The sequence below is a fragment of the Leiobunum rupestre genome, chromosome 5 (genome assembly GCF_980474605.1).
Source record: "Leiobunum rupestre chromosome 5, qqLeiRupe1.1.hap1, whole genome shotgun sequence".
NCBI classification, from domain to species: Eukaryota; Metazoa; Arthropoda; class Arachnida; order Opiliones; family Sclerosomatidae; genus Leiobunum; species Leiobunum rupestre.
The window spans coordinates 40,341,414-40,357,945 of record NC_143388.1 but is presented as its reverse complement, the minus strand read 5'-3'; the positions used below and the strand labels follow the sequence as shown (position 1 = coordinate 40,357,945).

At 33.9% G+C, this 16,532-nt stretch overlaps 1 protein-coding gene across 1 annotated transcript in view; it reads left to right on the top strand.

Annotated features, from left to right (window-relative positions):
- Positions 1-16,140, top strand: part of LOC149944457 (E3 ubiquitin-protein ligase CHFR-like) — a 31,326-nt gene extending 15,186 nt beyond the window's left edge. Inside the window, exons 12-17 of the mRNA XM_090175339.1 lie at positions 6,543-6,686; positions 9,538-9,621; positions 9,694-9,764; positions 11,259-11,451; positions 14,720-14,795; positions 15,981-16,140. Of these exons, the coding sequence (XP_090031465.1) occupies positions 6,543-6,686; positions 9,538-9,621; positions 9,694-9,764; positions 11,259-11,451; positions 14,720-14,795; positions 15,981-16,020 (608 nt within the window). The 3' untranslated portion in view covers positions 16,021-16,140. The remainder of the gene's footprint in view (positions 1-6,542; positions 6,687-9,537; positions 9,622-9,693; positions 9,765-11,258; positions 11,452-14,719; positions 14,796-15,980) is intronic.
- The last annotated feature ends 392 nt before the right edge of the window (positions 16,141-16,532 follow it).

Below are 16,532 nucleotides of genomic sequence, written 5' to 3'. Positions count from 1 at the left end.
TTAAAATCTCAAACTATTTTAATCACCATTTGAAGAGATAGTGTCAGAATTTTCATGGTGTATTAGATTTTTGCATGAGGTATATAAATAGATAATAATAATGGTAATGACAATTTTACTTAAAATAAATAATTACTATCAATTTTAAGTTTTTAAATGGAAGGGTAGCTAGGCTTCCTACATTTCTTGGGTGCTTATTATTGACGTCATTGGCAGATAGGTGCTTATAGTGGTTGCTACTAAAGCGAGCCCAGCGTTGCCACCCTTACCAAAAAATAAGTTGGCTAAAAACCACTTAGGACAACTTGTATTTGGGACAAATGCCGGCAAAAATTTGGTACACAGACACACGTTTTTTATTTTATATATATTTTATTTCCGAAATATTCAAGTGGTTTTCAGTGCAGTAGAACCAATGAAAAAAGTAAACCGTCTTTTTGTGTGCTTAAGGCGTTGGGGAATGCAAAGTTGCAGCAGCTTCTAAAAAATCCAAAAAGAGGTTTTTCCCTTAATTTTTTGCCCTACTCTTGAACATGACTGTTGCCAAATAACCCGGAATAAAGCGCTTCCTCCTGCCGGCCGAGGGAATAATTGCTCTTTTAGCATGTGCCCAAAGGCCTTCAATGCGGTTCGTATGGACCCCGGTTTGAGGATCTTTGAAGTGCAGTGAATTATTAACTTTAAAATGCGTGAAATCAGGGTCAGCATCAAGGGCATCATAACTTCTCCAGAAGTCAGTATGTATGGTGGTGCCAGGCTTGACCCATGCCTGAATGATAGGGATTAATGTGACCGCATCCCTCTTGGCGACAGGAACCATAAAAAAAGCTTTACTGGTCCTGTCAACCCCCCCAAAAACCCATTGCCCTTCAACTCGTCGGCCGCGATGAAACTTTCGTTTAACGAATTTGGACTCATCGAGTTCAACGACAGTTCCTTCACCGCCAATTCGTTCGCTAGTCATAATAGCTGCATCGAAAGCAACGTCTCTACATTTTCTAAACCAATCTGAAACAGTAGATTTAGCGACATGCAGCTCGTGGGCTGCGAAAGTTTGCGGAATATTGTAAATGAAAAAGTACACAATCAGCAAAATATCCCTTATCAAGAGAGGAGAATTGCTAAACCAAGAATCTTTGCGAATTGAGAGTTTAGTGTTGCACCTCATCTTTTTCTTTCTTTTCTTCGCTTCGATGACCCTACCACACCTCCATGTAAAACCATCTAAGTCACTTGTATCTGGGTATAATTTCATGTCCTTTTTGCATTTATTTCAATCGAAGCCCTTGCCTATGAGGTTATAAGTTTGAAGCCATTCAATCATTTCTTCTTTGTTTTTGGATAACCTGTCGATTTCAAACATGTCGAATAGTTCTCCTTCGTCAATACCACTATTCGAATCTGATGAAACGGTTACCTCGCTTGCTTGAGAAGGAAATTCTTCTTCAGGTTCTAACATTTCACTGCCACTACCAGCCAAATTAACGGTTCCCTTAAAGTCTGAAGGGCCCGCTTGTTCTTCTAATGAAGACATCCTAATAATTCGCTCTTTATGACGAATTAAAATATCTTAAAAATAGCAGAACACGTGCGACAACACCGTTTAAAACCAAATGAATGGAACATAGAATAAATGGCACTGCCTCAGAACACACGACGTCGAATATCAAGCGTTCCCCTTATTGGTGCCTGACGGCGCCGCGCACTCACTTCGCTCGAGCGCTGGGGGCGCGCGGCGCCACCCCAACCCCATACTGTAAAAAGCGATGGGCCGTCTATAACGCGACCGAGAGGACAGTACCTAGCCAAACGCTCCTAGTATCGTCCAACCGTCAGGTGTTCTACGTTATCTAAAAATTCGAAATCAGGAATTTTTAGTAAACATCCATTGAAAAATCTAAATTTTTAAAGTTAAATAGCTCTGCGAATATAAATTTGCGCCGCATAATTCTTGCACCCAAATATTCATCATCGCCCAAGGTATCAAATAAATATAACACTTGGTCGAAAATGTCGTGTGTCTGTGTACCTTACTTCACCCCATTTGACTACTTAAAAGCAACTTAAATCCTACTAGGGAAACATCTTAAAACCAACTTAAAAATATTATGTAATTTCCTGACTACTAAAAACCAACTAATTATAAACTTAGCAAAAGCAGTATTTTCCTCCCAACTGAATAACAACTTATTACCCCTTTAATAGTAACTTGAAATATGCTGACAACTTGAGCCTACTTAATACCAACTCAATATCAACTAATAATGTGTATACAAACTAAATACAAACTGAAATCCAACTTATTTTTTGGTAAGGGGCAACCATACGATAACTACATATTTGTATGATATATAGGGCCAAATACGATGTACGATATCATTCCACGTCAAATCGACAACTCATGCAACCATGGGTAGGCCAATCCAAATGAAAATTTTACCACGTAAAATAAGGACAAATTTATACTAAGTTTTAGCAAAAATTATTAAGCGGTTGCAAAACTAGAGCAATATGCTCAGAAGTCACTTTTTCGAAGTGACGTAAAGCTCATTTTGGTACCCCCAAAGGAATCGTTGAATAAAATATAATATACAAATGCGTTTTAAGCAAAATTTTCGGCGGTTTTAGTGTAATACATACAATTTTATTGATAAATTTGCAAAAATAAACAAAATTCGAATATTGTTTTTTTCAAACCTTAAAAACCAAATACTCTAAGAGTATAGTATATAAAATTCAAGCTTACGTAAGGGGATATTTAAAAATAACTTGTATTGGAAAATCAAAGTTGGGACTTGGGCCTTTATACGCCGTCGAAGGTGACTGCCCATTTTAAAAAATTCTAAGAAAACTATTATTATTAAACCAACGGTTAAAGATAGAAACTTTTTATGGTGCTTTTTGAAATCTACAGTATGTATTACACTAAAATCGCCGAATATTTTGCTTAAAACGTATTTGTATATTATATTTTATTCAATGATTCCTTTGGGGGTACCAAAATGAGCTTTACGTCACTTCGAAAAAGTGACTTCTGTTCATATTGCTCTAGTTTGCAACCGCTTAATAATTTTTGCTAAAACTTAGTATTTGCCAATCAATTTGTCCTTATTTTACGTGGTAAAAATTTCATTTGGATCGGCCGACCCATGGTTGCATGAGTTGTCAATTTGACGTGGAATGACCCGATAGTGTTCGTCTACGATATGCAAAATGTACGATAATGTTGTGTGGATTGTCTTGTCGATAAATAACGGTGGTCAAAATAGTCATGAAAAAGTTAGGTTTAATAAAAACTGGTTTAAATGATATTTACAATACAAGCAAGGGCAATGTAAGCCACTTGTAAGAGACTAGTATAAGTAACAAACATTACGGAGCGCGGCAAACATCGTTGGTGACGGTAGTAGTCGGGCGAACGTAATACCTCCTCTGCAGCGGTTTATATACCCGTAATTGGCGACTGTAGTGCCGCCCTGCAACCGCAACGCGTAACAAAAACGTAAAAAATCTATGCTCAGAAGTAAAGGAGCTGTGCGTTAGTATGACAAAGTTAATATAGTAGGTTTTTGCAACAGATAAATTGAAATTTTTAAATAAAATAATTTATTAGTTAAAAAAACCTGATACTATTGCGATCTAGATTCTGCCAAAACCAATTAGAAAGCTGATTTAAGCACTAGATTTATTATTTTTCGCGCCCAAATTATGTGACTGAAAGGATTAATTCGATTAAATTGGTACATGCTTTTGCTCTATTAAAATTCCCGCTCCCCGCTTGGGTGGATGTTTGCACGGAAAACACTTAGAAATCGGTGAATAGTAGATTCTGTCGAGTCCTTTAAAGTGTAATTTTTAGCGAAAATACGATAGTTTCGTGCCCCTGGTACAATAAACACTTCTTCTAAGGTTGGCAATGCTGACAAAAATTTCACAAGCCTAATATCTTAAGCCTTAATTTGGGATTTTCAAAAATCATTTGAGCCCCTTATGGAGAAAACTAATATGACATCAGAATCTAAATTCTACATTTAGTAAAATCATATAAATGTTTTATGTATAAGGAATTTAATCATCAATAAACAGAAATCAATACCTTATTTCCAAATCAAACGGTTGTAATAAGCTTTCGAAAAATATTGATTTTTTTTGCTATTTTCTGATGTACTTTTAAAGTTATTGAGCGCATGCGTTTTTATTTTTTATTTTTGAGCAAAATCAAGCAAGCCACGCTCCACTGAAATATTAGGAGCCCAAAGAATTAACACATAATTTTATACACATATTTAATCCTAACAAAAACGATAGGATTTAGGTAGGAAATCTTCTAAATTTCATTCCAGATCTCCACAACAATTTATGACATCACCAATGGGTAAAATTATGGGGAAGTGAATAACACAAAATATTTTAAGGCAATTTTTAGAACTAAATATTGGTTTTAAATGCTATAACATATATATTTAAGAATTCGGGACATAACAATATACATTAATACGTATGTACCCTAAATCACAAAATTCAAAAATGCTTTTTATCTTTAGACTTACGCTGTAATTCACTTTATTCTTGGTGGTATATAAATGTGGAAATGAGGGCAACCAATATTGAATATTCCGGTTGTTTAACCAAATTTCAATAATTTTATTAAATTTTAATCATTTTTAGCCACGTTTTTGGCTGTTTTACCCAATTGTAGCCAATATTAGTTGTTTTGACTAAAATTTTGTAAAATTGTGTTAAAACAACTAATATCGTCTACAATTGGGTAAAATGAAATTTTTTTGGGTAAATAGACGAAATTTGGGTAAAACAGCTAAAAACACGGCTAAAAATGATTAAAATATTGAATTAAATTTATGAAATTTGGTTAAACAACCGGAATTTGGGTTAAATAAATGAAATTGACTAGAATTGTGTTGAATTATTTTATTTGGTGTCATTCGATTCGGCACAGAATAATACGTAAGATCCAAAAGTATGGTTGGTCCTGGCCAAATGGTTGATATACTTTTTCAACATTTAGTGAAACTTTTGAAAAAAAAAACTTTTTTTAGTGTACTTTTGGTCATAACTCCGAACTCCCTTACCAAAAAATAAGTTGGATTTAAGTTTGTATTTAGTTTGTATACACATTATTAGTTGATATTGAGTTGGTATTAAGTAGGCTCAAGTTGTCAGCATATTTCAAGTTACTATTAAAGGGGTAATAATAAGTTGTTATTCAGTTGGTAGGAAAATACTGCTTTTGCTAAGTTTATAATTAGTTGGTTTTTAGTAGTCAGGAAATGACATAATATTTTTCAGTTGGTTTTTAGATGTTTCCCTAGTAGGATTTAAGTTGCTTTTAAGTAGTTAAATGTAAATGTTGATTCTGGTTTAGTTGGAAATAAGTTGATTAATAAAGAGGATTTAAGTTATTTTTAAGTAGGCATTTGTCCCAAATACAAACTGAAAACCAAGTTGAAATACAAGTTGTCCTAAGTGGTTTTTAGCCAACTTATGTTTTGGTAAGGGCTATTAGTCCCAGTGATCCGCGTTTTGGTCTCATTTGACTCAGCGTCAAAACATACTACAGAAACTATACCAAGCGTGACCCGCTTGCTAAATTTATCATTTGGGAATATATTTTTTTTCATATTAGTGAAAAAAGCAAGTTATTCAGTACAAATTCGGCCATAACTCGGAAACGGTTCATCCTATGTGCATGTGATTGGTCGCATTCGACTCAGGGTGAAATGCACCATCGGGAACAACACCAAACACTGCCCAATTTGGTGAAAGCAAATTTCCCCTCCTGCCCCCCCCCCATACTGTGTTGTCCACCCCGCATCGCTGCGGATTCATCGGATCCTCTAAGTAGACAACGAAATAAAATTTTTAGTCCACATTGCATGTTGGAACGAATTTTGCCGTTGAGCTACCCTCTTTTACCCGTACTAGTTGGTTTAACACCATTTTATTCAATTTTATTAATTTTTGGCTGTTTTACTCAATTTTATCAGCTTACCTCATTTTAGACTATTAGTTGGTTTAACACGATTTTATCCAATTTGAAACATTTTAGGTCATTTTACCCAATTTTGGTCAATTTATCCAATTTTTGTCGATTTAAAAAAATTATTTAACAATACCCTGTTTACGTAAAATTTTGCAGGTATTCCTTTTTTTATCAAATTCATTGAAATTTCCTCATATTTACTCAAATTTGGATGAAGTTTACCCAAACTTGATGAATTTCACCCAAAATAGCATTTTAGTTCAGATTTGAAATTTTTTTGATTTTTCGAAAAAAAATTTCACAGTGAACCCGAGAAAATCCCATGCTTTTTTATTAAGTTGTCAAAAACATTTTCGGTTGCCATAGCCCAGTGTAACTTTTCCCTTTTTTGAAAATTCATGTTACCCCAAGGTCTACATACCCCCTGAGTTTCATCAAAATTGGTGATTAACACCTCGCGGGTACACTCCTTGTTAGTCTGAAATGTCAATTCCCGGCAGCATGTTAATTAGTAGTTATAATTCTACAATTTTTATTTTAGGGGCTTGCAATACTGATAAAAATGTCGCAGCTAATGGCACTACTGAATTTATTTGCAAGATAAATCAGAGTCATATATCATGCGATTGTTGCCAGCAACTAATGCCTGACAGACGAATAGAGAAAGGGGCACCACCTCAACAGTGTAAGTATGGTGTTCACTGAAATCTCACTGATTAAGTATAAAGTATATCATATTGGAATTTCTAAAGCGTTAATTGAATCATGATAAATGCTGGTCTGGAAGTATAGTATGCCATTTTAGATTAGTTTTGATAGCTTAAAAATTTGGGTAGAAAACTGCTATCTCATACTACAAATAAATGAAAAATATAAACAAGAATGTCTGCAGTAGTGTAGACAAGGGAGGGTTTCTGTGTCAACCCCTTGGTTGTAAAATTGTCTGTTGTAAAATTTCACCCACTTCTCGACCCCTCTCACGTATTTTACATAGTTTGAACCCCTCCCTTGAAGAATTTCTGGCTACACCACTAAAGAATATTTTTTCTATTCTCAGGGATACGATTTTTAGCGTTGCTCCCAATGCCCCTCATGTTCAACGGCTATTCATCGTAGCCAGCCCTGTAAGCGCTGAGTCGAGAAGTTGTTGAACGACTTTTCACACTTTCGATTGTGATGTCATGTTTGTCAGTGCTGAGCAATCGTAGTCTCGGCTTGAAACCTTGATGATTTACAAAATCATCGCTGCAATAATATCTGCTACAAACAAAATAGTTACTACTAAACTTATGGACAAAGATGGCGTTTTTTACATGTTTCCTTTGGTAAAAGATTACATGCCCATACTTCCTATAACTACAGCTCGTTTTTTTACTATCCAGAATTTGAAATATATCTTTCTCATCATCCATTATTAATTTAATTTAAAAGCCAATCTTATTCTTCTCCTTCTTAGCTCCATTTATTTTGCCATTTTTCAATGAAAATAATCAGCGCCCCTTCAACATCGTGCAACAACTTCTGAAGTCACTATTGTAAATGCTGAAAGTTCGCAAACCATCAATGATTCAGAGCTGGTCTTACAAAAGTTTTACTAAGCTCCTTTCTCCCAAAAAGAAAGTCAAATTAACTAGCCTAGTTCCTCATTGGTTCCTTAAAATTTACTTCTCACCGTGTGATTGAATTGCATCAGGGTGATACGTTTTCTATTCTCCTGCTAGGGGAAATAAAGATTGTGGGGGGTGAGGATTTGCTTTTGGGTCGGGTGATGGCGTAAATTAAAGAGAACGCGTCAATTTATTTAAGTTCCATTACTTTCTTAAAGTTCTTGGAAAGAATATGAATGGATACAAAATCTGAATATTGATTTAAATCTGTTCCTATGAAAGATTGTTTAAAAGGTATTAATTTTCCATAAATGAGAGATTTACTATTGAATTATTATATTTTAGACCAATTTTGTCATTATATTACACTATTACCTATCACTACCACGATCCCTTCCCCACCTCATTTTTGGTGTTTTGAAAATAATGGACTCTCGGAGGCTGAGAAATAAGGAATTGCTTTAAACTGGACCTGTGGCCAGTAGAGCCTAGGTAATTTAATTAAAAAACTGGCCACTGGCCACTGGCCATTTACCATTTTTAACCTTCAAAATCAGGCTTTCATAATTTATGGTCAAATTATCTACTCTTGACAATATGTGCTAGGGTATAGGCTTAATAGGTTAGTTATTATGGGTATTTCAAAATTTTGGAGCGTTAAATAAAGAACTATAAATCTTGAAGGGAAAAACTTTGAATTAATTAAGTTTTCACCAGGGCCACTAACACCGCAGGCATTTAATTTTTAAAATGGGGATTGGCCTGTGATAGTGCCTTATTTCTCACACTGTTTAGTTTTACTTCAAGGTTACTCCTGTGATACAAATATACTTATTTCTTGGAATAAATATTTTTTGACATGATAAAACTGTCTACTATTGAATATTATTTATACAAAAATAATAATTATATCAATAAGCTTATATATTGCTTTTAATAAGTGACAAAAACCTAAAAATTAATAAAAAATAAAAAAATTTATTAAAATCAAAAAAATCTGATTAAAATCAAAAAAATCTGATTAAAATCAAAAAAATCTTATGTTTTTGATTTTTTTAAAAAAATCAACAACCCTGAGGTTAATTCTGGAAAATATTTAGTTGAAAGGAAATTTTCACAATAAAAATTGCTAAATTTACTAAGCATCAGCAACTCTCTAACTGATGGCTGTTTAGTTCGGATCAGGTTTAAGCCCATGGCTAAATCCAGAAAATGTGTTTGAAGAAAACAGGGGAAAGTTAGGAAAATATTATTTAAGTCACAGGTTTCATACAAACCTGGAGAACCTGGAAAACCTGGAAATATCAGTGAAACAGATTCTTTCCAAAAAAATCAGGGAGATATCAGGGAAATTTTAAATATTTAACCAAAACCTGGATATATCAGGGAAATTCGTTTGAGTCTGGAAGCTCCTCAATAATTATATATAATATTTTTCTATTTAACGAAAATTTACGGTGCTTTAGCACCTGGAAATATCAGGGAAATTAATTTTCTAAATGTTGTATGAACCCTGAGTCATGAAGTAAATATTTTGTCTTAAAAAGGGCAAAGAAAATATCTGTATTGAAATAAACTTTATAAAGTAAAGTTAAAAACCAATGGGAATGCTGAATTTAAATCGGGAAAAAAAAACCCCAATCCCAAAATAAAACTTTGTGGTCTGTAAAATCTACTGTTTGGCCTGACCTTATCTTTTTATGGGTGCCCTTTAAGTAAATTATTTAATTTTTATAGATCTTTACTCAAGTGGGTGAAAGGTTACGCTTCTGCATTGCAGAATATATTCGGCATTAACCTTTCACTGGCCTTCCCATTGTTGGAAATAGCTTAACCACCCTAATATTTATTGGGGCCATCTATTTGGCTGCTGCTCTTAAAAATTTCCGTCATTGGTTCATATTTTTAAACCCTGCTTTATTTTTTTAGGTACTCTGTGTTACATGATTTTTTGTCACTTGTACTTTGGTTGTACTAAAGTTTATTGCAAAGGATGTTTGAATGAGTTCAAAGGTAAAATGAAACGTTTGCTGTTAGAGATGATGAAAAACTGTCATTTTCCTTTCTTTTTCCTTTTAAATTTAGATCTCAAGTTTGATGAAGTTGATTTGGTTCGAGGTATTAATAACAACTTCACTGAAACAAGAATTCTTTTAGTAAGTTCATAAATTTCTGTATACGGTGAAAAATATTGACCTATCAGGAGCTGCACTACTACCAACGTTTTAGATTTAGTCCCAGCAAGGTCATAAATGTTTCGAGAGCAAGTCAAAAGTATTTTCTTATTTATAATATTTTCTAAACCAACAGGACTCGCATGACAGATAACTTCTTTTGACTAACATTTTAAGTCATAATGACAGTTAAATTTAAATTTAATGAAACCAGAGTTTGGACAGAGTGAAAACACTTGCAACCGTATCGTGAGATAGGGGGGACGTGGTTGAGATGGGGGAACAACTTAATTACCATAGAGGATTTAGCATGGTAAGCATTCCTTGGTTGAGGTTGTATAAAAAGGCGTCTTTTAGCCAACCTTCAATAGCCCATCACAACAGGAATAAATGTAGAAAACAATACAAAAAGCTATTATTACCATGTTTGTACAAATAACAATCGCGTTGTTTCGTCTTTTGAACACTTGCTTTCGTTGGCATCACTTTTTGTCATCACATTTCAATTCATGAATTTTATAGACGCAAGTGAGTAATTCTACGACATGCTTTACCCAAACGCCAAGTGCTAAAAACTGATTCTATCATGACTAACAGCCCAGTCCACTGACACTCTCCCATGTGCCCAACTCTGTGCACCTTCTTTAACTGCAGAGTCTGCATAAAAAGAAGAGAGGAAACGTCATTTTCCTTGCCATAAAATCGTAATATTTTTTGTTGTTAACAATTTATTTTACAAACCCTAAACACAAAGGCACTTCTTCAGGTTCTCAAGATTTAAAATCCATTTATAAATTTAAAATACAACAAGTGGTTGAGCTTGAAATTTAAAACCTTGTCATAAAATGGTCAAAAAGTATATCAGTCTTTGTTGGCTATTGGGATACAGGAGGTTGTAAAAGCGGATAATGAGTTGAGCTCTAAATATACTCTACAGCTGTGGAGTATATTTATCAAGCCGTACTGTTCACAGCAAGATTAGAAATCAATGCAGGTTAAATGTTATCAATTTCTGCTGCTCTCTATTATTAAATTGTTTTTAGGAGCTTTAATCTTTCTTTCTTGTTTACTCGTAAGAAACGACCAAAACTATAGTTTTCATTATTAATAAATTTTTCCATTTGATAAGCCACTGATACACCTTGTAAATTTTCGAAAAGCTTGTCTGCAGAATCAATGAAATTTGATTTTTTCAATATTCGCTGTATGTTGATTTAAATTTTAATACATTTTAATACTAAAATGAAAAAGCTTTGATTATTGATTAACTAGAAAATAATTACTTTTAATACATTTTAATACTTAAATGAAAAAGCTTTGATTATTGATTAACTAGAAAATAATTACTTATAATACGTTTTAATACTTAAATGAAAAAGCTTTGATTATTGATTAACTAGAAAATAATTACTTTATAGCAGTAAAATAATTAAAACATTGTTTCTACGATACCTCATAACGTTTTTCCATGAACAGGATTTTCTAGCATCATCGGGTAAAGATTGGAAAACTTGTTTCCAGGAGTGTTTGACAAAACTTGATGATAAGCTATTTACCACTGTTCCACTCCTTAGTTCAAATTCGGTTGTATGTAACACTTGTGGAATGAGACAATTAAAAAACCTTCTGTATACTTATAGAAGTAACATTCAGAATGAAATATTACCAAGTAAGTGCATTTACTCTGAAATCAAAGTTTTGATCAGTTTCGGTATTTACCATTTCCTTTTTTGGATTCATTTTTTCAAAACATGTTTATGTAAAAATTGGCAGGAATACCTAGGGCCCCAGACAATGTTTTCCCATATTTTACTGTGTAGGGGCCTCATGCATTGTAAACCGAGTGGTTGGATGTTTGCCTGTTTTGCGAATACAGTTTTTTAAAATCCAGAATTTTTAAGTGTGGATTTGCATATCAACTCTATGGGAGGAAAATTCTTGGATTTGGGATTTGTGCATTTAATTTAATGTTACACAGGATTTTACCAAATAACTGAGCCTTCGGTCTAAACATATTCCTGATTATTAAGCATTTAAATAAATATTGCTAGTTACAATATACAAATTTTACATTATAATCTTGTGCTAAAGGGTATAGAGGGTTTATCATGTAAAATCCTCTCCTTAAATCTGTTGTTTATGTTTGTTGTTTACTGTTTGAGAGTTTCTTAAACTGCAATATATTTAGTGGCTTCAGAAATTTTTGGCTGGAAATTCTAATTTTTACATTATTTAAAAAAAAAATAGTTTAAGTAAGACCACCGCCAAATAAAAAATAGTTTTTTGTCGCAATGAAAAATTACATACCTTGGGCATGTATTGAACGTATAATATTTGGGTTATAATAATAATAATAATTATAAGGCTTTATTATGAATATCCAGTTCAGTACAAAATACTGATTTCCAACTGGGTCCAAACAAGAATACATTTTTTCATTAAGCATTAAGGTAATTAAAATTTATTTACAACTTCTAAAGTGGCTCTTTTAAAAGAAGCCAAAGAGGGTTTTTTTCAGAAATAACGATGGTGGGAGAGTATTCCACAAAACTACACCCATAGCCCTTGGACTTAGTTTTTCAATTGTAGCTGGAAAATTCTCAAGGTAAAAACCAGTTTCACTATCACGAGTTGAATAACCATGCATACTGGAAATTCGCTTGAAATGGTTGACGACATATGGCGGAACTTGACCAATATGAACTTTGAACATAAATAATTATTATTATGGGCCTAATGGCTCTGCCATTTGCATACTGAGGCCACAAGTTAATAGGACTTGATTGTTTAATTTTGGAAGGACTAGTTCTGGTTCTATTTATTTCTTAGGTTTACATTTTTTACTACTGTTCTTTTTGCTGTAGCATTTCAGAAATCAACTACACATTTATTTCTAAAATGTTATTTATAACCTGTAGTCACATTTATAATGAATATGTTTTATTATTGGTGGGAAATTCAAAATGAAATAAAATATTGTGCTACTGGTACGTTTTATCAATCTTACAAAGTAATTGCATGAATGTATTCATTTCAACCATGAATATCGAACTGCATTAGGTAGTCTGGCCTCAGTCGCAGGATGGGAGGAGCTTCGTTATCATGAGGTTGGGAACGTGCCGCCGCTCAAAAATTGTATCGACAGGCAACGATTTGAAACTTGACTAGCTTTCAGTGCCAAGGCTTAGTGAAAAATTTAGTTAAAAAATTTTAATACCCATCTTTCTGATTGTACCATAAGCCTATCAACCCCAAGTTTGAATCGAAAGGCAGTGTTGGTTCAAGCTAACAACTGTCAAAAGTACAGCACTAAATCCACCCGGTGACGGAAAAGAGAAACGTAACGCGTCTCGCAATGCATGATGCCAGCTGCTTTAGTAAGAGAGAGGTGCGTAGAGAGAGAAAGGGGGAAGGAAGAAGCTTCAATTTATCTCTACCAGGTGCCGATACTAGTCCAGTGGTGGTACAGAGGGCGCTATGCACGTTTCAAACTTAGGGTTGATAGGCTTATGATTGTACGAAAATAGGTAAGAATATTAATAATAAATTCCTTTAAATATGATTATCAAGTAATTTTGTTAAAGTACAGGTATTGTTCTAAGAATCACGAGTCATTTTCTTCGCTGGTTGAATCGCGCAATCCCGGAAACGTTTTGTGGATGGAGTCAATGACAATCACCTGTTTCCTGATTGGCTCCAGCGATTACGTAAGACGCAATAGGCACCGCCCATTTTAGTCCCAGATGGTAGAAAGGGTAATGATGTAGTTCGATATTCATGGTTGAAATGAATACATTCATGGTTATTGGGCTTAGCCTTTTCTGAATAATGATAATTATTATGATTGAATTGGGACATAGCTAGCCAAGATAGGCCCATTCGGGCACTTCAACCATACGTACATTGTGCAACCCCAGACCTTAAAATTTTTTGCTAAGGGTACGTTTTACCAATCTTACAAAGTAATCGGGCTTAGCCTTTTCCAAATAATGATAATTGTTATTATTGAAAGGGAGATAGATAGCCAAGGTAGGCCCAATCGCGCACTTCAACCATACGTTCATTGTGCAACCCCAGACCTTAAGACTTAAAAAGTCCAATCTCCGACACAAGACTGAGAATCCGTTTGGCTGGCATGTTAAAGAAATCAGAAATTTCCAGTTAATGCATGCCAAGGTGCTCAAACCTTTGAGCTGCATAATTTTCACATTTACAAAGTACAAGAGAGAACGTTGCCTCCTCAGCCTGACAGGCCCGGTAGATTGTATCATCATTGATGCCAATCAAGTGTAAATGTCTATTAAGTTGGCAGTGACCTGTAAGTAGGCCAATTACCAGTCTATTTCTAGACTAGGATCCAAGGATACTCTTTGGCCTGCCTTTGTCCATCCATCTCAAGCCCAAGTTTGAGTTGATGAATCATGAGTTTGGAGATAAGTCCATACACTTTGCCTAAGGGGATAGGAACGGCAGGTTCAGGACCAAAGAATGGGCTTTTTTTACAGCCAAAAGAAAAAAGCACATGATAATCCTTTATTTTATGAAATATAAATAAAGTCGTGCACAAGCCAGCTTCTATAATATATTTTGTTTTGTCATGCGTACTGCTTGTGTTTGTACTTTTAAAAATGCCTCTACTTGCCGTGAGATGGCGTGCTCTTAAAAAAGGCGCACCGCATTTGGGACATAATTTTTTATATATATATGTCCCTCTTGGGGTAGGTGGTCTGTGGTTCCAGTGAGATAACGATAAATTATTATGCCGGATCATAAACGGACAGGCTTTGTTTCTGAAAGTACTGTATTTTGAGACCAAAACACTTGGCACAATGTTCCAACAAAGAGATAAGCTAGTAGTTTGTGACAATTAAAGTATAATTTTAGTGTTTGTTGATGTTTCCAAATTACATAGGGTTTAAAAAGTTTTGATTTTACAGATGAGGTTATTTCTCGACCAAACTGTTATTGGGGAAAGAATTGTCGAACACAGAGCCACAAAATGCAACATGCTGAGTATGTATTGAATCTTAACTACCGGCATTAAACTATGTTATTAAGTTAAACTATTTTTGAATGTGTGCATGTTATTGCCTAAAAATCTCTTCTAGCCATAAAGATCAGCGTCAAGAAAGTACAATTACGTTTAAAAGTGAATCTTATGATACAGCCAGTTTTGGAAATAAAGGCTGTAATAAAGGCATAGTAATGGACTAGAGGGATCAAACTTAGCTAAAAACAATTTTGTTTTTTTTAACAATTTAGTTACACCAAAAGTGACATAATTAAGTGTGTCAATCGAACCTATTTCTGAATGAATGTTAGGAGCGAAATACAAGTTTGGAGGGGAAAAGGGAAAGTATGCCTTGGGGAAGGAAGTAAGTTAATACCAACAAATAACGCCTCGTAGTGAGGAACGGAGGAACTAAGTAGCACTGGTCAAAGTTAAGTGTAATTTTTGATTTTTCGTCGTTCTGTAGAGATGCTATCGCCATCTACCTACGATATAATACCATAGACTAAAAAAAGATCCAGAAAGGCGCAAATAAATAGTCTTTTATGTGGTCGATCTCGAGTCGAGCTTTCATTAAACCTTTAGCATACAAAAGTACAGGGATTGTCACACTTTTGGTAATTGTCACTTTTGGTTGCACCAAAGATTAGAGGATACCTGCCAAATATTTAATTTATAATTTTACTCATTTTCTTTGACTGAATGAATATGTAACCCTATTTGTCACCTCGGGCAACACCTGGGGTGGATATAGTGACATAGTCAAAGTAGAACTCTGCTGTTATTTCCTAAAAAGCCACTTTATGGTTAGGTTACCTTTTTGCAATATTTATCTCATTAAATATATTTATTTCATGTTATTATTATTAAAACAGCGTTTATTATTTAATATGCCAAACACTGACTAAATTTTTTAGCCAAAGTATCAATGAGGCTTATCTTTTCAAAGATAGTTTGCATTTTTAAATTATTAAAAAAGTTACATTTTGTTTTTAATCCTTATTTTTAACGCAATAATGTGAAAAGTCTGAAGTCATTTCGTTGCAATTCTTCTCTTGTAAACTATTTTGCATGACATTTCTGATTTCGTACCTTTTGGCTTAAAAAGTCAATCAATCGTGTGGTGTGAAAAATTAGGCCCATTTGATGTATCGAGTCTTATTATAATTAAATGAATTTCTTTACAGGCGCTACAACCACATTTGTGAACAAACACGATTTCATTAAGAATTCTTGATATGCCAGTTGCTTAAGAAAAATGTTTATTGAGAAATTACCAAGATTTTTTTATTAATTATGCCATTTAAATAAAGTTTATTCTTCTGAAATATTTTAAAATGTATCAAACATTGTAGCAGTATTCCTCATTATTATTATTTATAATTTACCTCACCTAAAAAGGAAAATTAACAGTAATAATTTATCTACATTTCTAAAGTAGTTAATATTACAAACCATAATAATACTATAGGCATTTTACATCAGTTTACACAATACACGGTTCAGAAGCATTAACTTGGGTAAATCATCTTTTGTGCAACATAATCTAGGAGGAACATGCAGTATGCTAAATTAACTAACACTAGTAAATCACTTCAGCTTTTGTCCAGATGTTTGATAAGATGGTAGAAATATATGCTCCTTTAGCCTATAGTCAAACAAGATCTTTTAGTAGTGGCAAAATTATCATATCCTCTTTAAGCGAAAACTCACTTCATTAGAGTTTCAGCTCCTAAAAG